The 25,723-nt window shown below is 41.5% G+C and overlaps 1 protein-coding gene across 1 annotated transcript in view; it reads right to left on the bottom strand.

The window, feature by feature from the left end:
- Positions 1-24,627, bottom strand: part of DYNC1H1 (dynein cytoplasmic 1 heavy chain 1) — a 44,840-nt gene extending 20,213 nt beyond the window's left edge. Inside the window, exons 1-38 of the mRNA XM_071426440.1 lie at positions 24,294-24,627; positions 21,817-21,904; positions 21,050-21,223; positions 20,571-20,826; positions 19,477-19,663; positions 19,045-19,316; positions 18,709-18,936; positions 17,161-18,237; positions 16,654-16,833; positions 15,556-15,705; positions 15,143-15,289; positions 14,856-14,996; positions 14,547-14,723; positions 14,324-14,434; positions 14,122-14,241; positions 13,654-13,893; positions 12,998-13,153; positions 12,510-12,623; positions 11,825-11,935; positions 11,536-11,745; positions 11,002-11,148; positions 10,594-10,760; positions 9,761-9,934; positions 8,904-9,069; positions 8,635-8,823; positions 8,364-8,552; positions 7,413-7,695; positions 5,954-6,054; positions 4,336-4,495; positions 3,809-4,052; positions 3,433-3,616; positions 2,739-2,951; positions 2,334-2,572; positions 2,078-2,234; positions 1,455-1,682; positions 990-1,220; positions 733-873; positions 276-509 (exon numbers count right to left, since the gene is read on the bottom strand). Of these exons, the coding sequence (XP_071282541.1) occupies positions 276-509; positions 733-873; positions 990-1,220; positions 1,455-1,682; positions 2,078-2,234; positions 2,334-2,572; positions 2,739-2,951; positions 3,433-3,616; positions 3,809-4,052; positions 4,336-4,495; positions 5,954-6,054; positions 7,413-7,695; positions 8,364-8,552; positions 8,635-8,823; positions 8,904-9,069; positions 9,761-9,934; positions 10,594-10,760; positions 11,002-11,148; positions 11,536-11,745; positions 11,825-11,935; positions 12,510-12,623; positions 12,998-13,153; positions 13,654-13,893; positions 14,122-14,241; positions 14,324-14,434; positions 14,547-14,723; positions 14,856-14,996; positions 15,143-15,289; positions 15,556-15,705; positions 16,654-16,833; positions 17,161-18,237; positions 18,709-18,936; positions 19,045-19,316; positions 19,477-19,663; positions 20,571-20,826; positions 21,050-21,223; positions 21,817-21,904; positions 24,294-24,564 (7,857 nt within the window). The 5' untranslated portion in view covers positions 24,565-24,627. The remainder of the gene's footprint in view (positions 1-275; positions 510-732; positions 874-989; positions 1,221-1,454; positions 1,683-2,077; positions 2,235-2,333; positions 2,573-2,738; positions 2,952-3,432; positions 3,617-3,808; positions 4,053-4,335; positions 4,496-5,953; positions 6,055-7,412; positions 7,696-8,363; positions 8,553-8,634; positions 8,824-8,903; positions 9,070-9,760; positions 9,935-10,593; positions 10,761-11,001; positions 11,149-11,535; positions 11,746-11,824; positions 11,936-12,509; positions 12,624-12,997; positions 13,154-13,653; positions 13,894-14,121; positions 14,242-14,323; positions 14,435-14,546; positions 14,724-14,855; positions 14,997-15,142; positions 15,290-15,555; positions 15,706-16,653; positions 16,834-17,160; positions 18,238-18,708; positions 18,937-19,044; positions 19,317-19,476; positions 19,664-20,570; positions 20,827-21,049; positions 21,224-21,816; positions 21,905-24,293) is intronic.
- Positions 24,628-25,723: the final 1,096 nt, after the last annotated feature.

Below are 25,723 nucleotides of genomic sequence, written 5' to 3' on the forward strand. Positions count from 1 at the left end.
ATGCTCCTCTGTTACTGAAGTGGCAAAGGAAGAAAGAAGAAATGATTTAGGCTAAGGAACTTGAGAAATGAATTTGTATTCTCAACATGAGTTTTATTTTTTATTATATATACACATGACTGACTGAGGTGAAGCTATCACTGAGTTTCAGCTAGGAAATAAGTTCTATGCTATCTTTAATCTTAAAAGGATTAAAGATATGGTACTACTCTGTAATTCACACACCCAATGTGCACACACACACACATACACACGCACACATGTCTCTTGTGTACCTCCATGTCAGGCAGAGCTCTGAGAGCACTGAACAGGGTCATGGTCTTTCCAGATCCTGGTGGTCCACAGAGCACCAGAGGTTTGTGTTCTGCCAGCCAAGTGTACAGCAATGCTTCATGGCGAACTGTATCTAGGGTTGGCACTACAACATCAGGAGCTGCAACTTTGTGTGTTTCAACTTCAATTTGAGGAACTTTGGATTGCCATGGCACCCATTCACCTGTAATGGACACCTAGAAGTACAAAAACATGATTAGACAATTTAGAAGAGGAATCCAGCTCAACTTCAGTTAAATTTATTTTTTTAAGTGACATCAAATTTGATGTGTTTGTTAAAATGTGAAACTGTAAAATTTAAGACAGTCTAGCAGCTTATTCTCCAGGTTTGCCTCCAAAATCTAAAGCAAGCTTTTAAGAAAATGAAAGAGCAACATTTCTAGCACAAGAAAGGTTTACCTCATAGTCAATGATAGGTATGTTGGGTGCAGTTGGCAGTGGCACAGTGGTGATTCTCCTAATGTACTCTCCCAGCTCCGCTCTCATTTTCAAACGACTGTCTCCAGAGAGAGACCACAGTATGGCATACACCAGGTACCTCTGTAAGAAGCAAGAGCAGCAGCTATTGGTTTTAGAGTAAGGGAACAAAGCCCAGTGAGTAACTCAATCTAGGCAAACACAGGAGTCACTAATGCAGTCATCCAGGCTGCATTTACCTGGATGTAACGCTCCAGCTGGTCTATCTGCATCGGGAAGTCGGGGTGGTTGGCGTTGTACTGGGCCACGTTGCGGCACGCCTGGTGCAACATGGAGAACAGGGAGCCCAGGCAGCGCAGGCGTGTCAGGTCCATGATGTGCTCCAGCTTGAAGGCGTGCTCAAGCGCCTTGGTCACCAGGCCGTTGGATGTGAAATACGGCTGCATTATTGTTGCAGCATCTCTCTGAATCTGTTGGGGGAGATAAACACTGCTCTAAGCGTTTGCTTCTCATTGGACTACCAGGCAGAAAGAAAAGGTTTTTTTTAAGGTTTGAAATGCTTCATATTAAAAAAAAAATAAAAAGGAAAAAGATGTAAAGAGGAAGTCAGCTTTCCTTTGATAGGCTATCATAAATTCTACTATGGTGTACCTGTGATACAAGCATTTTTACTACTTTATCCCATAATGAAATCTAAGTTATACCTGCAACATTGGGGATGCTGCTTCTTCTCCTTCATCTTCTTTGCCCTTTCGCCTGCGCTGAGCTTCCTCCTCACCTTCATCCAGAGGAATGCTTCTTAGTCTGGCCAGGAAGTTATTGAATATCATGTCTGTACTGAGAACATCCTCACTGAACCAGACCATACCACACCTTGACACAGTAGCCAAAGTGGCGTATTTCAGATCCTGTACTTCAAACATGATACGCACCTGAAAAAAGAAATTTAAAACAACATTTAGGAGTAAAAACAATCAACCAAAACAATTCAAACACTCTTTCCCTGAAAAAACAGAGAGCTTTTAAAATATGCAGATTTGCATTTAGACTCTGAATAATTAACATCAGCATTATACTCTCCCCTAAGGTAAGTTCATCATTATTGACATTTACCATAAGACCTACACAATTCCCATTTTGTTTTACAAGGTCAGAGTAAGTGTAACATGAAATGTTTCCACAAAAACCCTGTACTCCAGCAAACCACAATCTGAACTCGGTACTACTTTGCTTGTGATGAGAAAGAGGCACAACACTAGTACATATTAAATTAAACCAACAAGCTTATACACAGCACATAAACACAATATAAAAAAAGTAACATTACATTTGGTGGGAGGCTGAGACGTTCTCCATTTGGCAGAGTCAGAAGTTTGTTGTCATCCAGAACAGAGTTCAAGTTCTCAACCCATTCAGGGTCTACGTCACCATCAAAGATAATCCACTGACGTTTTTGTAGTTCACCTCTCACATTGTCTATGATTCTATATTAAAGAAAATATTCATTGAAGGAGAGAATTAAGGTGAGTTTATCCTAGGCACAAATGTACCAGCCATTTTGTATTTTGTTATTACAGACTTACTTTCTCAGAACATGTGTAAACAAGCCATCTGTCCATTCCCTGGTATTTGGATCCAAAGTACCATAGAGGTGATCTTTGCTGATTGCTTTTGGATCTATAATGTGAGCAACACCTTCCACACCCTCCAGCCGTTCAAGGGCCTTCAGCAGTACTCTCCAGGCCATGCTCTTTCCACTTCCAGAGGGACCAACCATCATCAAACCATGATTTATCTGTGTAATCTGATACAGCTGAAGAACCTGTGACACAATAATGTGCCAATTAACTTCAGCAGGTAATCTAAGCTTTTAGGTACAGTTTGTTTAAGACAAGAAAAATTTAAAAGCTTTCGACTTTTCATAATATAAAAGGAAATTTAGTCTTATACATAAACTTCAACTGTACATTTTCAGTTTTATATTTTACCTTTTCAACCCACATGCCACCAACTTCTTCTCCATCACCATAGGTAAGGTACATTTCCTGACACACTTTCTTAAGTTCCTCTCTCAAGGCTGTCATCTCTCCACGGTGATACTGCACTCCAGGGAATACATCAGAAAGGAGACTGAACAGCAGTGGAATGTCTTCTGCAACCAGTTTTGGCACCATAGTTTCACATACACTTTGGATCAGGATCTGCAGAGAGAGAGAGAGTCACATTTCATTGAAGATTTGTTAAGTTCACTTTACCAAACATGTTTGACAAGGAAAACTTCACTAAATAATTTACTGATAAGTACCAGACCAGGGTAGTCTTAGTCAAAACGACTGTTGATGTGGTTTCAACTTTGGAACTATCCAGTGATTTTCTAGTGATTTTCAGTTTATGCAAGTCCTTTTTGAGTTTCTTCATTATGCTTTTGGCATTAATTGCTGAGACGCTGTGCAGCAATAAATGTCATGGATGCACCACCTCATCTGAATAATTTTCTCACTATGATTCAGGGACTTAGAAGACATGTTTAACTTGGTGCTTTTAAGCTATCAAATGACCTTTGGTAACTAACATTATTTTGTTCACATGGCTTAATACTAAATGGCAAACACTGAAGGGTAACTTTCTTTGTTTAGTGTGCATCCTCTATCACAAAAGTAAAAAACTTTGCACACACAATACCTCTTGCTCTGGCAAGTTCTCAGCGATTTCTCCCTCATCAACGACTTCCCCACGCTCTTCCTTCTCCCGCTTTATCTTCTGAATCCTCTCCCTCTTCACATTACCTGCACTAACCAGCACACTCTTCAGTGCTCTCAGGCCAAAATCATAGTGACTTTGGGAGGACAGCTGTTCATCACAAAGCCTAAGAAGCACAAGAGACAAAATTCAATTTGATTCTCAGTATGAAACAACATAACACTCAGTAAATGTCATTCTTTACTTGAAACTTTTGCTTGAAATGACTGCTGCACAATGTGCTTAGTGAGTTGTGGAGAATATTACAGCTTTGAAGTAAGTTCTATTATTACTGACTGCAACCAAACTTGTTACTCACTTGAAGAATGGTACTATCTTATTGGCAAGAACTTCAGCAGTACGGAAACCTTGGGAGTACAGCATGACCTGGGCAATCAACTGACGGTCTGGTTTTGTCATTGCCAAGCTACGGAACAACTTCTTCAAATTGTCAGGCAGATTGGATCTGCCTGCATAGCCAGGATTCATGGTGATGAAGATAGCCATGTCAGGGCTCACTTTGACTTGTTTGTTCAGCAGCTCACAGGTAATGGGTGTTGCAGCTGAAAAGAGAGTGCATTTAGTTATACCGGAGTCAGTGATCCATCACTCTGAGAACCGAAGTCATACATTATTCTATTTTAGTTTCCTACAGTAAAGAACAGCAAGTTCTCTAGTACTGCAACTCAAACAATATGAATTTCTCCCAGCTGAAAGTGACATCAGATATTTAAGTTTTGACATAAAGTAGCTTCATCCTTGCACAGTTTTAAAGAAACATAACTGAGCAACAGAACATGAAGGATGTTAGAGAAGCATGAAGGATGTTAGAGAAGAATTACATACTCTTGTCATAGTTGGGGTTGGAATGCTCTCTCAAGGCTTCCTGGATGCACTGAACTTGCTGTGAAACTGCAGAGAGCATCCTCTCCTCCAGTCTGTTGAACTCATCAAAGCAGCCCCATGCACCCACTTGGCAAAGTCCCACAAAGATGCGTCCCATTGCCTGCACAGAGAGGGGGAAATTCACTCAATTGCATTGGCAAAAGGAGCAGAGAAGAGCACTTTATACAATACATCCAAGGCAGAAGAAGCTGCATTTATTTGTAGGTTACTGTATTTGTAGTATTGTAAGAGTTATGAAAGGGTTCTGAAGTTCAGCTTTCACTGCTTCACAGAACCACAGATCATAGCTCCCTATACTTCACACTGTATTGCAGTCCTTCCAAAACAAGCAAACTAAGTCCACTGCATAATGTTTTGTTTGCAGATACCATTAACATCAGGTGCAGTTCTAGTCCATTTTTGCAAGGAGGGTACAAGAATTACAAAACATTTCAGAAGAGCAAATTGGATGGCCAGAGTATGATAACCTTTCTACATACAGAACAACCTTTAAGGTAAGATTCTGTAGAGGGAACATGATGGAGGTCTGCAATGTACTGGTTTCAGATGAATAGGCATCAATTATTCACTGTCTTTTCTGCTACAAGTACTTAGGAATCATTGAAAAAAGACAAAAAGAAGCTGCCCTTTCATGAAGTGCATAGTGCACAGTGTAACAATTTGGTGAAGATGTTACAGAACCAAGTGTGTAAGTGGATTTAAGGGGAGAAATGGTACATTAAAAAAGGTTCACTGGAGCATGAAGAGAGTAACACACTCCCACTGGGACATCCTGACTGTTCTAACTGTCAGAGGGAGGAAGTGAGCTGGGGAAAGGAGGATCACATTATCTGTGATATTAATACTCCCTAGGCATTTTCTTACAGTCACCCCTACAAGCCAAATGCTGGTTAAATGGCATTCTGATCTGGTCAAATTATAGCTGCAGAGGAAAAAAACCAGGCAGAATCCATAAAGTTTAGTGCTTCCTTGTCCATGTTTTATATTGTTTTTTATCTATACACTTGACCAAGGATTTCATTTTAAGATAATTTGCTGTGTTACAGTTTAGAGACATTTCATCTGGTTCTCAGTTTGAAGATGTCAATAATCTTCAAATGTCTGGATAAATTTTCTTAGTTTTGAAGAATTCTTCACACATTGAGGTAAACTGCACATCTGTGTTGTAAAGGATAATTTGGCAATAGTACAGCTACTTCAGTAATCTCACACTCTCATCTATTCCTCATTAAACCAGTCCTATCAATGCAAGCTACATAGTTGAAGATACTTTCCTAAAGCCAGTCTTAAGCCCCTGCCCCTGTACTTCCTTTCCCTCCATTTGCTGTTACAGAACTACCTGTTCAAAAGCACAGAACCTCTGCTCTGGCAATGTTCCGTCCCACTTGTGCTTTAGGCATTTTTTTGTTATAGAGGTTCTATATGACCAACAGATACCAGCTCAGTTAGGACTTTACATAATCATCTCGAAAATAAACATTGCTGGCTGTTTCAGGGTTCTGAAGAGATTCCTACTGCTTGTTAACAAAGACTACCTTGTTTTAATCAAACAGCTTACCTGGAAGTCAAATGTTTCATCGCAGTTGAAAACCAACACAAAGCGGCCGAGCTGATGTCCAAGAGCTTTAACAGATTCTGTTTTACCAGTACCAGCAGGACCTGTTTTTGAAATGGGATGGACATGCTTTAGAGTTTATCATCTGAACAGCACTGCCAACTTGTGTAATCTGCCAGCATGTGGATTCTGAAGGTGCCTGTTCAATCAAGAGGGCTCAAACAAAATCTAAAACTCTTTTGACTTCCCCCAAAGACCATTTTGTTCTTCGCCATCTTAGTTAAAACTGCATGTTCATGTTAACACTGCATTGTGGGGATGCACATCCTTTCCCCAGTCCACCCCCTAAACCCCATCCTAGGCCACACCACAGTCTCAGCAATGCATGTTAGCCCTTGGCCTACATTAACAGCGCCAGTTAGCTCCCCTTGTGCTTATCAGAAACCCTGTCTGCTCCCACAGCTTCTCTTGTCTAACAAGCTCCTGTTTTCTACTTAAATAGCCTTGAGACTTCTCTTTTTTCTGTCTGAACAACAGAACAAGTAGAATAATATTTTTGTTGTTGGACTTTTCAAGGAAAGTTCCAGCAACCACCAACTCGGATTGTGGCCAGGATGGAAATTTACTGATGACTAAAATCAGTAATTTTGCAACTCTATAAACAGTGTTCCTAAGTGAGACGCTTTGAAATCTCCCAGACTGCAGCAGGCTGTGACCAGGATCTCCCTCCCAGTGGGATGCCTCTTGGAGCTTGTCATCTCCAGTTTGCAATGGAGGATTGCCATTGAAAGTTGACAACTGAACCTGGACTGATATCCCCCACTCCTTGAGACCCAACCCTTCATCTCTGGAGAGCTGCAAAGGCATCTGATGTATTTCACTGAATTTAAGGTGAGTTTTTCATAGGTATACCTTTGCATACTTCATGTCTGTGTGCCCTTCAAGTGTTGCCAATTTAGGTCTATAATTAATCTAAACTTTTTGATCAAATTACTGCTGTGCTTATAGAAAATGCTACTGAATAATTTTGTTTTAAATTAATAAATTGTTCAAGTACTGCTATTATTGTATTGATTAGGTAATTAAGTTTTGCTAAATCCTTTAGACCTTGACTTGATCCAGTTTGAAGTGAAGTTTGGCAAGGGAGTCCACTCTGACCCTTGTAACACAATAGCAATCTCCCTTACCCCTTTGCATCCCTGACTGTTATCCCTGCTTTTCCTTCTGTGTCCCCAGTCTCCACATATACCATTTTAGACTTATTTTCATCAGATTTTTCCTTGTGTGCTTTATCTATATAGTAAGTAACAGAATGAACCTTGCCATATGTGTTGTGCTTTTACAAATTCATATTTAAACCTGCCTTTACTGATTCCTCACTGGTGATTCTTTAAGTGACCTAACCCACTCATTCTTATATAAGAGAAGATAAGAATTTTATACACTTGTCTCACAAACTTACCAAATGGTGATCCTCCAAGTCTTGCCTCCAGGGCCTGTGTCATTGTCAGGTAGCAGCGGTCAGTGAGAGGAGTCTGCACCAGCTTATCCTGAACCCCAAGGTACTCAAATCCATAATTGAATTTGGCATTTGCCATCTGAATGGAGAGCTGCTGCAACACATCTGTCTGCTTTGGGTCAAAGTAGAACCGCATTTGGCTGAGCCACTCGAAGGATTTGGAGTTGTCGATCTTGCTTTTGATCAGTGATCTTGTAACATCTCTCTGGTGCACCAACTCAGTGATCTGGAGAAGGAAGGAACTCCTTAACACCACAACAATACAAGTCAATAAAGACAGGAATCCTACAGCTTCTCAGATGAGCACAGTGAATTGCCATCACTTAGAAATCATGACCTAAAACCAGTCTCTGGTTTAAAAATTTGTTGCTACAAGGCCAAAACTAACAATGTTGCCTACTGTTCCTAATGACTTCCCTAGTTTACAGCAAAGCACTTTGGCCCAGTCAGTCTGTTAACCCATTACACTACTGAACTTGGTATTTTACTTGCCAGAAACCAGGTATTTCCCTCTAGAAATAACCCAAGATCATTTTAATTCTCCCCCCACCTCCAATCCCTATCTACAAACAGAAGCATATTATGATTACAATAATAAGCAACTTAATGACATATTTCACATTTGAATGAAAAAAATCAGTAACTTCCATACCTGGAAGATCCAGTTTGAAGATCAATTCACTGAGACAGTGTATCATATGATATCATGCATTAAGCTGACTAGAGTGAAAAACTACCACCACCTACATTGAGGATCAGGCCTTAATGTAATTGCTTAAATCACACTAAATCTTTTCCTGGAGGAATAGTAAGTCTTAGACTGATCAATTTTTTCATTAAAATTTAAAAATGCTCACCTGTAAACCCTGAAGAGAAAAGGAGGTTTTTACTTACCAAGTGCTCCAGCTTCCTTCTGCGAAGGGGTGGCTGCTCCATCAGCACAGAGTCTGCCAGGACATTGAGTGTGACCTCAACATTGGCTAGTACAGACTGGAGAGGACTGTTGTCTCCACCTCCACCATTGAGGGCTGACTCCACATTCTCAGACCAAGCAATCTGGGCTGACAGCACAACAAGCTGAGCCTGTGTAAAAAAACCCTCATCAGATAGTTTTCCTTGCTGAAGTAACCAAGCTGCAGAATACTTAAGTGTTCCACATTAATACCTGGTATTTGTCAATCCAAGAGATGTAGACTGCTGGATCAATTGAAGTTGCTTTTCCAAAGATTTCTACTTCAGTAACAGACTCTGCAAGCAATTTAGCAAGGGTAACTCTCATCTCTTTTTCAACAAGAGTGAGCCACTCATTGATCTTGGGGTGTTCTGTGATGGAGACGGGTGTTTTGAACAGCACCTGCAAGAATTAAAGGTTTAAGTCAGTGCACATCCACTTATTTTCAGAATTTTATTTAAAAAGAAGTACTGCAGCTATACCTCCTCTCCTTCACGTGAGGATATTCCAAGAACCACAGAATTGTCTTCATTGAGAATAATGCTAGAAACTCCAGCAAACATTTTCTTGAAGTGTTTCTGCAACTTGGCCACATTTTTGCTGTTTCCAATGATTTCAAGCAAGTCTTCATCACCAACAAAGTAGAACCTATTAATCACATAAAATCAGATCTGTATCAGAACTTCAACTATCACTTTTAATTTATGCTTCATCCATGGCCACTATATGGAAGTAATTGACAACCATTTCCTCAACACTGCAAGAGTGCATGATCCACAAATTTGCCAGCAGTTACACCCCAGTGCTACCTTTAAGTTCAAGTGTACCATACAGAAGTGTACACATGCTCCATAGTGTGGATAATTTTCTTATCCATCTCTGAAATACCAACAGTGGAGTTTGGGATTGAATTGCCTGTCAGGAAGAAGAACTCCCACTCAGTACCTCCCTCACTCTTATTTTCCCATGCTAAGTGACAAACTAGTTGAAGACTATGGGTAAGTCAAAATCAATGACCTAAATACTGGACTGTGACAATTTAGACACTGTCCTTTAATCAAATGGCAGAAGAACCTCTTCAGTTTACAGAAATCAACTGCAATGGTTCCTTAGGCAATATCCAAATCCTGAAACCAGCCACAGATGAGCAAGTAAGGGAAGTTTCATCCCCACTTCTGGAGAAGTAGCTGTAACTGAATTATGTATATAGACAATAACTAAGTAAATGGTCATAACATCTCATATATATGCACCACAGAAGGACTGGTAGAGGCTTTACAGAGCAGTACACCAATTCCTGCACAGAAACATCAGATTACTTCAGGAGTCAACTGCTTACCGAGGGAAAGAGGACCTCTCCCTTTCCAAGTATTCTCCCAGAGCTTTCTGTATCTTCCCAAGTAAGTCTGCCAGTCTCTCTAATGATCTCTGCACACCTTGAATGTTCAGAACATCCATCACAAGTGGAGATTTGGACACCTTTTTCATGAGTGCCAAGAATTCAGTGCTGATGCTGCAAGTAAAATAACACAATACATTAGTGCAAACTCAGCAACCACAGGCCTACAGAACACCAAAGTTATTTGTCTCTAAATGACCACTCCACCTCTAATGGCTGTACCAGCTCTAGGAAACAAGCCTAAATTCCCCAAATTTCTCTTCATCTGCCTCAAGCCCTGAACAACAAAATCTCACTTCTCTGTAATGTTCAATCTACCAAGTCCAGAGCAGATCTAATTATCTTTACTTCCTGAAGTGATGCATAAATCTGATTCTTGGATCTTACTGGAAGTGTGTGGAATAAGTATTATCAGACCAACTTAAAAGAGAGGAAGTAAATAATGTTTAAAAAGTGAGATTAAAGGCTGCAGCAACAGAAATTTGCCTGTTTGTTGCAGCCACAATACCAGAAAAACCCTTGAAGTAACTGACAGGAACTGAGTCCAAATCATCTTCTAAAAATTGTGCATCACCCCATTTCCTACATTTTCTGCCATAGTTGCACCTCTTTGCTTGATGAACTTGTATCCAGAGCAGCTGTAATCCAGCTGGACCAGGTAAGAATGCAACCAGTATTTTAACTCAGAGAGTGCTACAGTGAGTCATGAAGTTTCAGGCCTGCCCACGGGGTGCTCCAAGGGAGGCAAGAAAACAACAAAATGAAGAAGTTACCTCTGGAACCGCTGGGTCTCCACAGGCAGCAAGTGCTTGATGTCTGCACTGCCAGTAAAGATTCCCTCCAGGTAGACCCACCGCCTCTGGACATCAATCCAAACATCAAAGAGGGCCATGATACGGTTCAGCTTATCTTCCCAGCTAAGGGCATCTTCCTCAAACACCTGAAGTTTAAACATTTTTAATACATTAATACATTAATATTCATTTTGATATGATAAAGTGTTTGTCTATTAATAATTATTAGAGGAAACAGTTTTTTGAGAGTTACAAAGTATGCATTATACAATTAACAGTCTGTCAGCTTTAAATGGTGAATATAGTCCCTGATGACAAAAATATAAACTAAACAGAAGGGGAAGGCAGAAATAAACAAAAATTCTTTAGCTTTGTTCTCCATTTTACCTTGTAGTATGGTGACAGCTTCATAGCAGACACGCTGTTAATGTGCTCCTTGACTTTGTTGAAAAGGTCATCCCATCCACGAATCAAACGACACTTGTTCTGGTAATTGACCAAGTCCAGTTCATAGGTGTTCCACACTTCTCTTATCTGAAGAAAAAGATGTTTAAGATATGACATCAATAATTTCTGCTCCAACATAGTTACAAAGTAGAAATGTATTACAGTAGTCAGATACTATTTTTTTACCCAAAGATTCTGGCTTTATACTTAAGCTTTTGTTAAAAATACTGAGACTATGATGCAGTTCCAGGTGGGATTTTTGCAGTTACTACCAAGAACTGCTTTTCCCAAATAATGCAAGTTTCATCAGAGGAAGTTTACAAAGCTTTAAATTGCTCCCCAAAACAGAACAAACCATGGAGTCTTGGCACTTGTTCCAATAGCTCAGAGTGACAAGTTAACTACACAAGTAGCCACTTAACAGCAACCCTCAGATTTGCTATTACATGCATACATACAAGGGCTGATACTAACCTGTTTCAAGAACTCTTCCAAAGCCATCTCTCCCTGAGCCACAAGCAGAACATCTTTGACAATTGCTTCATTTCTCTGTAGATCGACATCCCAGATCTGGCCCAGGGTCAATTCTGAGACAACCCAGTTAACATGAAGCCTCTTCATCAGCTGTTTCCAGTGTCGGTCTTTAAGTGCCTCGGATTTCAGTTCAATAACTAACATGTTTATCTGCAGAAAAGAAGAAAGCAAGTTACATCTTTGAACTTGAATATAAAACACATGCATTTTAGAAATGTGGGCAGCTTACCTTCATGTAGCCCTTCAGAAGTCTCTGGACATACTCATAGGAGGCGTACTGTCGCAAACGGGCAGGGAAGTTTTTCAGCTGGTTCAGCAGACCATCCAAGTTTTGTCGAAGCTGTCAGTAACACAAAAGCATTTTACCTATACATTTGTTATGGAAAACTTTCTCTAATGAGACATTAGCAACAGGACAGCATTTACAAGTGTTATCCTTGTTTGCCTAAGATGTGGTTACTCTGCAGCTGAGAATGTAATTTTATTGGTCTGATTGAGATTCATGATGCAGTCTTGTCACAGGCAGTTAGTTTATAGGTTAGTGTTCTTTCTGCTCTTTACCTCCTGAGCATTGAATTAAAATCAATGCTGTTTACCCAACTGTATAATGAAGTTTCTCTAATGAGGTCCAAAAGACTATTTAAAAACAGCAGTTTCTTCTCTGTAGATGCAGTCCAATCTCAAACTATGGAAACTGCATATATTCCCTGTATAATTACTTAAATTATGACAATCCTGTGAGTATTTTTTAGCTTACCTTCAGAAGAAACACATTCCCAAGATATTGGAAAAGGCACCTAAACACTGAAAATGATCTAGACTGATAATAGAGCATGTCTGTCTCAAGAGGTCTAATTCCTAATTTGCATACACTTGGAGCAGTTATATTGTTAATGTACACAAAAATGAAGTACCTTGCGAGGCTGTACTGAGACCCAGGGTTGTTCTTTCATTTGATCAATTTGTTCCCAGACCTTAGAGAGTTCAGACCAGACACCTTTGAGATCCTGCAGCTCTTCAAGGGCTACCTGTAATAAAGAATGTATCAAACATCAGCAGTTATTCCTAATTTCTTCAAAGTCAATAGCATGGGTGAGTTAAACAAAATACTTCTAATCCATCAAAAACCGTTGGACAAAAACCTTTGCCAGTTCAACAGAACTGCAACAGCAAGTGACCAAGATGAAATTTTCCATCTCAGCTCACAAAACAGTTTCAAAAGAGTAAGACAGTCAAGGAAGAGATCATGGACAAGCTCTGAAGGCTACAATTGAGTCAGTGTGGAGACTGTGCCCTTGTATTGGTAGAGCACACACTACAGGTCACTCTCCTGAGGGAGAAAATGATGGAACTGAAACATTTTTATCCAAAACAGGCAAGAAGGTGTGTGAACAAGTTGTACCTGGACACGCTCTTCACTGCCACTGAGCAGCCCAGTGTCTGTAAGCTCCAGAGCTTCCTTGGCCTTGGCACACTTCTCACGGTCATCCTTCAGCCTGCCGAATTTTCCTTCGTAAATGGTCAGAGCCTGAAGAGCCTCTTCTGGACGCAGATTTCCCTAAAGTTTGCACAGGATACATTAATCCAATAATCCTACAGTTACGCTGAAGGCAAGTTAAAAGTAGGGACTAAATATAAATGTTGGTTTGTCTCATGTTTTTACATTTCTATTTTGCTGACAATAAGACAATATACCATTCCACATTCTCATTTAGTTTTTACATGCAGTTTTTTGCTTTGCTAAAAAGCACTTAAAAAAAAAAAAAAGGCAAAAAGCAGCTTGCTTCTGAATCCTCCTACCTGCATACCTCTGACATATACTAGTTTCAGACAAAGCTCTCTTAGTCAATGAAGTAATTTACTTTTCTGCACCTAAGAGAGGTCTATGTTTTAATGGTAAATTTCCCTCTGCAACTATTACCAAAAATCAACACAGGCTGGTTATTACAGAACCCTTAAAAAAAATCACCTAAAATGAAAAACTGCAAAAAAAGCATAAAAACAAACTGAATGCAGAAAATCCACCTCATTCACTGAATGTTAACCATCACTACTTACTGTTACAGGCTTTGTTTTCTCCCAGTCTGTCAGCAAGTCAGTTGTTCGGCTCTCCACTGCACGATCCTCTTGAACTATTTTCATCTGCAGATTTGCTACTTGTTGTTGAATGGCAGAATCCTTCCTCCGCATGATGTCATTGAAGGCACCCCATTCTCCTTCAATGTTGTCAATGTAGAGCCAAGAGGAAGGGAACTGGAACCTTTGCTTCTCAAGCAAGCGCTGACCATTGCGATAAAGCTACAAGACACAGTGGTTTTAAGTTAAAAACAAAAAATTTAAGCTGCAAGGCTAAATAAACACACTTTAATAAATGCTCACTATAGAGCTCACAGGATTTTTCAGAATACGAAGTTCAAATCTGTTTTTAAGAGAACTTGAGTATTATTTTATGATGAAGCTGCATTTTATGAGCTAAGCCTGACATTTCCACAAGTCAGAAACATTAGCAAAAGACAACAAACATACCTCAACTTGCTTTTCAAACTGTTTGATTTTACGTTTCAAGGACTGCACATAAGTGATGAATGTCACGGCATCTGATGTGCTAGCAGTGTCCACAGAATGCTGCTCCAGCTCTTGACGGGACTGTTAAGGGCACAAATCAGTGTTTTAGCATTCTACAAAAGCTGATCTGAAAGTCAAAAACTGGAATTAGGACTTTTCTTACCTTAGAAATTTGTGAATGAAACTCTGTCATATTCTGACCAAGCATTTGGCCAAATTTGCTGAGCACCTCCTTGTGCCAGGAGTCATACTTCAAGTTCACCTTTGATTGTACCTACAAGTGAATAATGTTACATAACAGTAAGTTGTCACCCTTGCTATTTTCTGTTATACACCTATTCTGAAATTCAATGCATTTATCACAGCTAATAATTAAGATTTCTCACCTTGCCATAGTCTATGACAACAGGTCCAAACTCCTTTCTGGTTTCTGCATTGTCAAATGTTCCTCTTGCCTTTCTTATCTGAACCAAAAGGGCCTGCCACTTATTCAGGTCTTCTCCAAGACGGTTGTATATATTTTCAGCCTGCATGTCCCACAGACACTGGTACTGCAGCCAAACCTATTGGAGGTATTTCACAATGTTCAGAACTTCTCCAGTATATTCCAAAACACGTGTCTCCCTCCAGTCCCCAGGAAAACTGAAAGTCCATGTTAATTCTAGCTGTTCCATTATATCCTGTCAGCCTCCTACCTTGACATACTGCTCCACTTCAGTCACAATTCCCATGACAGCTGAGTATGACTCCTCCAGAGCTGCAGGGCCATCAGGCATCCTTGTCAATGCATTACGATAGAACTTCTCTTCCTCAGACAGCTCATAATGCACTCCAACCTAAGAGCCACAGTTACACTTGTGATATACTGGGATTTCCAAGGCACTCGGGTTTGGTTTTAGGTCAATACATTAATATATTGAGGACAGTTAATTAATAAGTGAAAGCAATTGCTCAGACTTAGATACAGCTTCATTACACTTACCTGGTATCTCTGACTTTGAATTCTTGGCAGTGACAGGATTACCATTTTCCAAGAAAACATTTCTTGGTAAAGTTTGTATCTACAGTCTTCAATTGGTGGATTCAAGTAGATCACCTGGTTGGTTATTCTTAGTTCATGTACAATGTTCTGCAGAAATAGTAAAAACACCTGGTTTTACTGGCAGATACTGCTACATATAGACAAGAATTTTGAACTTCAAGAAGTACTTTTTAAAAATCAACTTGCACTTAAACGGAAAGAGGAAAATATTTCTCCAAAAACAGATGCAAGAAGAAATATTTATCTACCATATAGGCCTCAAAAATAATTTCTGCATTAGTTAATTGACAATACAGAAAAAAACCCAACAAACCAAAAAAATCTAATGCAAAAAAAGCCACAGGAAAACTTACTTTGATCTTGGGTTCACCACCAGGCTTATGGCTCACTTGAGGAGCATCTGTATCCATGTCAACTTCTGCTTTGTCATCTGCTTGTCCCAGAAGAACCTGGGTCCAGGCCCTCAGTCCAGCTTGCAAACGAACACCCAGGATTCTTTCAATCTAAAGAAAATGAGGGACATTGGAGGAAAAACCTGCATATTCACTGCATGAAGATCCCCACTATCAATATATTCTGACAGGCACACTACAGCACCTCAAAGAACTGCTCCTTTACTAAGCCATTCCAGCACCAGAAGGGGCCTACAAGAATTGGGGGGACTGTTTATTAGGGTATTACCTTATTGCTACTGTTTATTGTAGCAATAAGACAGGGAATAATGACTTTAAATTGAAAGAAAGGAGGTTTAGATTAGGTATTAGGGTGGTGAGGCACTGGAACAGGTTGCCCAGAGAAGTTATGGATGCCCCATCCCTGGAAGTGTTCCAGGCCAAGCTGGATGGGGCTTTGAGCTACTGAATCAGTGGCATCACTGCCCATGGCATGGGGCTGCAACTAGATGATCTCTAAGGTCTCTACCAATGCAAACCATTCCATGATTAAAGAGGTTTAGGAGTTTTGGTAAATTTGCACTGAATATAATTCAAAGCTTCTCCCCCTCCTCATGGACTTTATTGTAATTAGACAATTTTTACCATATTGAAGTTGGCCTAGCGACCAATAACCTGAAACTTAACAGGCAGAAGCAAACAATATGATGGCAACAAGTCTTTGCTACCAGGATAGCAAATTTCCACCACCCTTTATCTACCCTGCTCCCCAGCATCCTCTAGGCTGTAAAACTGCATCAAACTTTTTTTCTTCAAAGGACAAAATTCCCTTTGAATTAACTGATCCCAAAAGTTAACAGTAAAAAAACCCCAACACGGGTCTTGCATCTTCTGCATATCAAAAATGCACTGAAATTTTCAGGGAATGAGAATTAACTCCCTGGTTGACTATAAAGAAAAGTCTCCCTGGGTGACTATAAAGACAATAATCAAAAAATATTTTGCACATGAATAAAATGTTACCTCTAAACATATACTACTTCTCAATCTCAAACCTACCTCCATATCCAACTTATTGACCCAGATTGGCAAATTTGAGTATGAATGAAGATTTAAATCATCCACAGCTTTCTGAACTCTGTTCAAGATTTCAGAGAAAGTCTTGTGATCATACATGCATGTTTCCAATGATCTCACTTCCAGGTCTATCTTCTCTTCAATAATGAGCAGATCATCCACCTAAGACAGTTTAGAACAAATGGAATGTTGAGTTTGACAGGTTAGATCAGGGAAATAATAATTATTCAGTAATGGTTAATCATGTATTTTTATTTGGATGCAGCAAACCATTGATTTTAGCAATATCAAAATGAAAACAGTATTGCTAATAGCAATTTTAGCATACTAAAAGATCCATCCAGTTGGCCAATTTGTGCTGACTCAGTCAGCTACTTAAACCAAGAGCTGCAAAACTGGTTCTCAGCTATACAATGACACTTTTGGATAACCACACATGACTGAATTAGAAATGCAAAAGTTTTGCAGATTTTGAGAGAAAATACAAACCTTCTCCTGGAAACTGAAGACAGTCTCAGCCAAGCGCTGTACGTATGGATCCAGCTTGTATGATTCCCACACGAGTGCAATTCCTTCTGCAATCAAAGCCTGCACCTCTTTCTTCAGGCCAGCGACCAGCAGTGAGATAGTATTACGCTCTTCTACCTTCTCACACGTTCGCTCATATGTGCGGACACTTTCAATGAGAGAAATAGCAAATGGATAGAGCTGGTTTGCTTGGTGAGCTTTGTTGACAATTGCTAGTGGGACACGGAAACCAAGCCACTTCAGGTTTCGGACTTCTTTTGAAAGTGTAATTATTTCTGGCAAGAAGTTGACTTTCAGTTTCAGGACATTTCCAGTTCGGCCTCGAACACGAGTGCTTTCGATGGTGAAAATGCGACCAGACACGCCAAGGTTGCGCTGCTGAACTTTTCTTGCCCAGTCATCGAAGATCTCCTGAGTGTTGAGCTTCATGCGAAAGCTATCTCCATCCTGCTTCAGCTTCTGACCTTCCACATGGTTCTCCCAGCCTTTGCCAAGGACATCCTCCACACGCTTCATGTAAGCCGTGAGCTGCCTGTCGATCTGTTTTGCCCAAATTATAGACCCAGACACAGGAGGCAAGTCACGAACGTGACTCATTTTACACGCCTGACTCTGTGGATATTGAACTTTGAATTTGTCATGAAGAGACTCGATATCATCCTTCACACGCTGGATCAGCTGTGTTTGGTACTCACGAATGGCACCACGAATGTGAGGTCTCACAAACAAGGCATTAAAGCGCGAGAAGATTCGGAACATTTCATTGGCGTTCTTTGCTGTTCCGAGCTGGTCCCTCAAACGGGCTGTTATCCTTGTTTCAACTCTGTCAATTCTTTCATCATAGCGCTTCATCGCTGCCTCCCAGGCTTCTGTACCTTCTTTGGAAACATCCAATCCATCTACTTCCTTAACATTCTCATAAGCAAGATTGACTTCTTCAATTGCATTAGCGTCTGCAGCATCAAAAAGGACTTCTGCTACTTTCATATCCTGTGGTTCAGGTACCTCTCCTTGATTTTGCTGGGCAACAGCTGTTACCTGTATTAGAATCACAGTTTAGTGAGCTGGATACTTCAAAATTTCCCTGAAGTAGCAAAATGCAATTGGTTCTAAAAAATATTGCACAAACCCTCAGCCAATCAGTGATAAATTCTTAACAAACTTCAGTCATGCTTCAGAATTAACTTCCAGTAGGAACAGGGCAGCACAGTTACTTTACAAACTTCCACTACTGTGCAGCATAATCTCATTTTCCACTGTGGTTTAGCCAAGTTCAAGGATTTAAACATTTATTAATCTCCTCTGTGTTATGTACAGACTTGCTGAGTTTATGAACATGAGCATGTATTATGCAATGTAAGTCAGAATTCAAGCTAAGCCTATTAGCAAGGGTTCAAAACTAAACATGGAAACTGAATGTTACACTACATCCGTATTGCTAACTTCAAGTAACAGTAACACTCTTGAAGAAGCCACACAGATTTTCTGTTTTGTAACAACCAAGATTACCTGAGGTCGCAGGACTCTCACAATGACAGCTCTCAGCTGCTCATGCTGACGCCTGAATTTCCTCATTTGGTCAAGACGACTCTGGAGTTTCCTGTGAGCAGGATTGATGCGCCACACCATCTTCAGGTTCTCTTCCCTTTTTCTCTTCACGATATCTCTCAGCAGAACTTGTAGCTTCTCATATTCATCATCCCAGGTTTGGAATACTTCAAAGCATGCAACCATTACCTGAAAAAAGTTTTAGAACAGGAACTTCAGCTTCCAAATTTAATCCTTCCCAAAAGTCACCGTCCAACACAAAAATACAGCAACCAGTATCACAAAGCCATAACATACCTTTTCAAATTCTTCATAGGCCACATGCATCAGTTTTCTGGTACCCAACACCTTAAGCAGCTGAGAGCTCAGATCTCTTGAAATAGCCTCCACTAAACGCAATGCCCTTTGGATTGGGTATTTTGTGTTCCTGATCTTCCTCAAATGGGTAAATATTGCAACAAGGGCCTGTCTGATTTTGTCCAGCTCCGTGGCAGACAGCAAATCATTCAGTGGAAAGTCTTTCATCAGTGGATTATAGTCATTCACAGTTTCCAATGCCTGTTTCAGACCTAAATGGAAAAGATTTTGAATATAACTTTTCATTTCATTGACCAAAATCTCTATCTGGTTCCTCTAAACAGCACTGCTCTTTGTACCACAATGTTCAGGTTTTTTAACAGCTTAAGTTGCAGGACATTTGAGAAAAATGTTATTGAACAGATATTTTACCTGTGTCAGTATCAAAGCTGACAGTTGCATGGAAACGTTTGCCATGTTTCAGAATGTCCAGAGTCAGCAGAACTTCCGGACTTTCCCGTTTTTCCTGAATGCGGTACAGAGCCCTTTCCAAATTTAACCAGAAACTTATCTCCTGTAATGCAGTGCCTGATGCAGGATCTCGATCTAATTTGGTCACCTGCAAGGTAATGGAGAGAAAGAGAAGGGAGAGAGAAAAGCATTCAATTTATATGCTTCAGCTGTAAAAACTTGCTAAAATATAATTGAAACATTCAACAACTGCCAGGTTTTAACAACCCAACCTCAGACAGTTTTGGCACTCATTCTTTGAAGAGTGTAGGAACTGTATGCAACATGTGACAAGTGTAATTCCAGAGATCCTAAAGGTTGGTTTTAGGACCCTCATGTAATAATCTTCAGCATAGCCTAAAAATGTCACCTGCCTGCTTTCCTGAGCAGTGTCTGTATTCTGGTTAAAGGCAGATGAGCCAGGCAAGATAACAAATGTTTTATGCTCTTAAGCAAGAAAAGACAACACTGTTCCATGAGCGATAGGTGTTTCTTGTGCAACGGAGGCAAAAAGCCAGACTAGTATCTCAGATGCTGCTTTTGAGTAACACCAGCAGAATATCAGTTCTTTTGAAAAGTAACAGAAGTATGAAATTATAAAATAGGGCTGGAGCAATCATTGTGCTTATGGATGGACCAGGGACAAATAACAAAACAGGCCAAATCAGATGTGTTCCTCAATCTGCTATATCAATCTGCTGCTCAATCTGTAAAGATCTGAAGAACAGTTACAAAATTCACAGGATTACTGCCAGTCACTTGAGTCTATTACAACATGTAAAACAAAGTCATACTCTTGGTTATTTGTCAAACAATTTAGACTAGGCTCAGCCTAATTTTAGACTAGACTTAGTCTAATTTAGACCAATGTCTCTGGTGAGTCAAAAACCTGGTCTGAGATCTTCAGAGCATCCTGCACAAGCAGCATTTTCCCAGTTAAACTGTGAAGATGCACAGTACTACACAGAAGTGCTTATTACTTAGTTGCTTTTTCCCCCTGTTCTTTATTTGGTTACCTTTTGTATTTCTCTAATCCAGCGGTTGACTCCAGACTGTAACTGATTAAGGAACAATGGATCCTCAGCCTTCTCACCAAAATCTGTAACTTTTGGTTTTTCTCCACGTTCATAACACTGCTTGGCAACATTAGTAATGGTTGCATGAATAGGCAGACTGATCTCTGGAATTTCAATATTCTGTTGCAAATGCAAGAGACCCATTTCAAGCTCTGCAATCTTTTTCTCAACTGAAGGAGCCATTTTATCTCCATCCCTGAAAAAGCACAGAGGTTTACATATAAGAAGACAAACCAAAAAACCGTACATAACACATTTAGACCTGAACTGTTTCCCCAGAAACAGCAACAGCATCATACCAACTGTGTGCTTAAACAATTCATGGGATTCATCTTGAAGAGTCACTGCTGTTTGTTACTTTTTAATCATTATACACTTTAGTTCATTAGCACAGAAATGCAGCATTTCTACTGAATTACCTGTCTGCTTTGCCAGATTCTCGGATATAGGACTTGAAGAAGGGAGCAACAGCATTGCTAATGAAAGAGTGCAGTGTTTCATATGGAGAATCTTCACTGAGAGTGAGCACTCTGAGCTGGGAAGACACTGGTTTGTCAGCATCGATCACTGCTGTACGTTTAATGAACGCCAGGCTACGGAACAGAGAAGAGAGAGTTACTAACCAATCACCTGACACTTAAATGACACAACAGCTTAAATCTGACTGCAACTTTAGGAGTCAAATGGCAATCTGTATCATCATACTTCACAACCTTTCTTCTAAGAGACTTGAATATAAGTTTTCCAAATAAATATATCTTTACAGTTCAGCAATAAGCAAGCTGAGCTATCAATAAGGACTCTGAAATAGGGGCGCACTAAAGAAAAAAACATTTTACAAAGCTTCAGAGTCAAATATGCCTCAATATAAGCAACAAAGATGTAACAGTCAGATATAACCAAAGAATATTGAACATAAGTTGTGTATGTTACAGCTGCATGTATGCCAAAATTAATAAAACTTTGTTTCTTTAACTCTGTAGCTAGAAGTCCTAGGTCCACTCCTTTCAGCCTCATGACACACCCTTTTTTTATCAGAGCCTCTGCCTTGAAAAGCTTGAATAAAAACACTGCCTGAAAGCAATTGGTAAACCGAAGGTAAATTTGTAGGTAAAGCAAGTAAATTTGCTTATACAAGTTTTACATACATAGAGTACAAATGTTAAGATCTATTTTACTAATTCACCTGTTTGACTTTATTCCATAATGAATGTCAGTGCTGATACTGTAGGAAATGAACTCTTTTTCCTCTTCTCCTTCATCTCCCACATCCTCTGCAAAAAAATAGTATGTAAGAAATAATTTCTAACACATCTGCCACTCCTTCTCAACCACCTTCTGCTGTTACCAGACTATTTTCTAACCTTTAAGCTCCACACCAACTTAATTAACTAAATTAAATGAAATGTAGCTTTGCAATAAGTCTCAGATGCAGAATGGGTTCATTGTCTTTAAACAAATCTCCATTAAGATTTAGGTTGCTATAAAAATAATAAAGCATTAGAGTAAGTGAATTATAACTCACAGAAGAGTTATATGAGAGAGAAATCTGCAATACAGAATGTGCATTTATTTGCAGAGGTATGTTGCCAGGACAACTATGCTTCAGTGAGAACATTAAACAGCTGCTTTTTTCTTCCAAAGGTGGCTTTGTATTTTCAGATATCTACTTTGAAAATGATTTGGAAATAAAGTCTCTGAACAACAACAACAACAACAAAAATCTCTTGGCAGAACAAAAAGCCAAGCTGTGGGAAGTACTCAGGCATTAGCACAGGCAGTGCATCACAGATGATGTAATTGCTGAGGATGCAGGCAGCCGTGCTGCAATGCAGTGATTTCGGTGCAGAAGGTTACTCCCGGTTGGGGGACACACTCTGACTGGACACATCACAGCAGACTCTGTCCTGCTCTGTCCCCTGCAGGCTGGGGAGCTGGTGATACCAGAGAGCTGCTTTCACTATGCAGAAATAAGGCTTCTGTTTTATTGTACTTGTAATTAATAATCTACTTCATGCTATGCAGTCCATGGACAAGCTTCAATAATAACAGTTTTTAACAGTGTCAGAGCTCTCCATATGCTGCTGGAAATTTCAGATCTGTTAAGTTTGAACACCTGGCTGTCATTCACAAAATCCACTCTGCCCAAGTAACTGCTATTAAACAAGAAGACATGGACAGAAATGGCATCTGTGCATCATAAATTAGTATTTGGCTTTTGACATGTAATGAGTCTCTCAATTTCTTTTTATGCATACATATATAACAATATCTATGCCATGAGCCTGGAGATAACTGATCACTACTATATTATTTCCAACCTGAACTAGGGATAACCATTCTTATGATCCAGGCATAGGAAAAATGCAGGAATCATCTGCATTAATATTAAATGGTTTTCTTTAAACCTTATTAAACACTGTATCATGAATTCATAAAGACAGCTGTTCTTTTGTTCTCTTTGAGAAAATTAACCCTACTAGAAAAGACATCTCAAACTTTGGAAGGGGAAAGAGGAGGATAATCTGGATACAGGCAAAAAATAAACAATGATGGGGTGTTTTTGAGCAACATCTGAAGTTTACAATTAATAGACAGTGAATCAAAGAACCTTCTTGATGTTTCTCTCTGTGTGCAGCAACTGCAGGGCATATATCAGGACGTTAAATTGTTTCTGTTGGCATGTTAAATAACGCAATGTGAAACGTGATTTTCTTAGGATTTGATACATACAGGAACAGAACCACCATCATACTAGGAGTAGGGATTCAGAAGTTTAATACAATTTTGCAAGCTCACGCTGGCAGGCAGGTAGCCATTTACGGACTGTAGGGGCTTGTTTAACAGTAAAAGCCTGCATTATTGATGAAACCTTGCTGTATTTTGTCACTGTATATTAGGCTGCATTCTGTGACACTAAGAGCCTATTTAGCAACAGATTTGTTGACAAGTCATTTTCGAAATAAACAGTTACAGCAGCCGTGAGTAACAAAGACACTCCAGCCACAGTCTCAGCTTGGCTGCAGTATTTCATGCAGCATTTGATGCGGTTCTGAGAGCAAGTACCACGGCCACCAGGCTTTGATAACGAAACAAAGGCACGGCAAGGTCCACATCTTCCTTTGTCAATTACAGGACCTACCTATTTAACCATGAAACGACGCTTTTTACAGGTCGATTCAGGCTGGGGTTATTTTTTTCCCTTTATCCGGGGTTTTGGCGCTCTCGCTCTGTTTCAGAGCGGCTCTCTGCCTCGCCCAGGAGGTCACTTCCCGAGCAGCCTGCCTGCCGCAGCAGCGCTGCCACGGCCGGCTGACGAAGCACTTTAGGTGCCTTTCCAAGCAGGACCGGCCGCGGCCGCGGCACGCCCGGATTTGCACCCACAGCCCGGCCGCGCATCCGCCTGGGCCCCGGACCGCGGAACAAAGGCGGCGGGGGAGGCCGGGCCGGCGGCCAGCGGGACCCGCCCGCAGCCCAGGCTGTGCCGCCACCGCCTGAGCCCGACAGCGAACCCGCGGTGCCCGGCGCGGCGCCTCCCGGCCGGGGCCGCGCTGAGGCGGAGCGGGGCCGCGGCGGAGGCGCGCCCCTCCCACCCGTGGCAGGGCGGCGGCCGCGGCCGGCAGCGGCCATTTTGCCACCGCGGCGGCTCCGCTCCCGCCTCACCTTTGAGTGTGGAGCGCTCCACCAGCACCGTGTGGACCTGCGGGTCGGAGAGGAACTTGCGCATATGCTCCACGGCGCCCTTCTCCTCCAGCGCCGCTTCCAGCGCCGCCGGCGCCTCGCCGCCATCCTCCAGCAGCAGCGGCACCAGCTTGCGCAGGTGCTTCTGCAGCACCGACACGTCGGCCACGTTCTGCACCGCCGAGCCCGACACCTCCATGCCGCCTTCCTCGCCGCCGGGGCCGCCGCCCCCGCCGCCGCCGGAGTCGGACATGCCGAGGCAGAGGGACACCGGCCGGCACCGCGCTCCGCCCGCCCGGCCGCGCCCCGGCTGAGCCCGCCCGCCGCGCCGCCAGCCCCGCCCAGCCGCGCCGCGGGGGAGCCTGGGACGGGCGGCACCGCTCCGCCCCTCCCGCCCCGCCCGGGCAGCGGCCGCTCCCCGCCGCCACCTATTCGTAGAATCACGGAGCGGTTTATGTTGGGAGAGACCTTAAAAATCACGGTTCCAGCAGGCCTACCATAGGCAGCAACACCTTGTACTAGACCAGGCTGCTCAGGGCCCCATCCAACACGGCCTAGAGCATTGTCAGGGATGGGCGCCCACAGCTTCTCTGGGCAACCCATTTCAGTGCTTCGCCATCGTCACTGTAAAGAACGTCCTCCTAATAGCTAATCTAAACCTACTCTCAGTCTGAATCCATTCCCCTTGTTCTGTCACTACATGTTCTTGTAAAAAGCTCCTCTGCGTCTTTCTTGTAAGCTCCTTTCAGTTACTGAAGGGTTCCCCACAGGAACCCTTCCACGACGGTTTTACCAGAGCGATTTATTCTGGAAGAAAAGGGCGGGATGTGAGCGAAAAGGGGAAGGCAAAGCCTCCCCCCCACTGCCCTGGGAGATGTGTCCTGCCGGAAGATAAAGCAGGCCCGAGGCTCGTTTGTCCAAAGGACAATAGTGTTTATTTCATGTGAAAAATTAGGCCAGAAGCCATACGGTCAGGTGGTGAAAACGACACATTCCCGTGAAGAAAGCAGCAGGCCAACTGCAAGGCTTTTTCAGTGAAGTATCTCTGGTGCTTTGCATGCCCAGCCAGCCAGCTGTACTAATTACAGCTTAATCAATCCGGCACCCAAACCATTAATCCCAGTCTTTGGTGAGACTGCTTCCCAAAAGCAAAGGACATAAAAGGAGACAGGGACAAAGAGTACTTCCGTGAGAAAGGGGATTTTATTAAAAATGAAAGAATTTAATTTTTAAAAATTCTTAAACATCTGTTAGAGCTGCCACATCTCAATGTATGTTTGACTGATGGAGGTATTAGATGAGTTTAACTCACTGCTGCTGAGATGGACCATCCTGTTCCTCCTTGCCCAAACTAAGTCCCCCAGTCCTGGCTGCCGTTTGGAGGTGTCTGGGAGAGGGGAGGGGGCAGTGAA

This window comes from Agelaius tricolor, unplaced genomic scaffold (genome assembly GCF_023055355.1).
Source record: "Agelaius tricolor isolate 1412-34295 unplaced genomic scaffold, bAgeTri1.0.p SCAF_5, whole genome shotgun sequence".
Lineage (NCBI taxonomy): Eukaryota > Metazoa > Chordata > Aves > Passeriformes > Icteridae > Agelaius > Agelaius tricolor.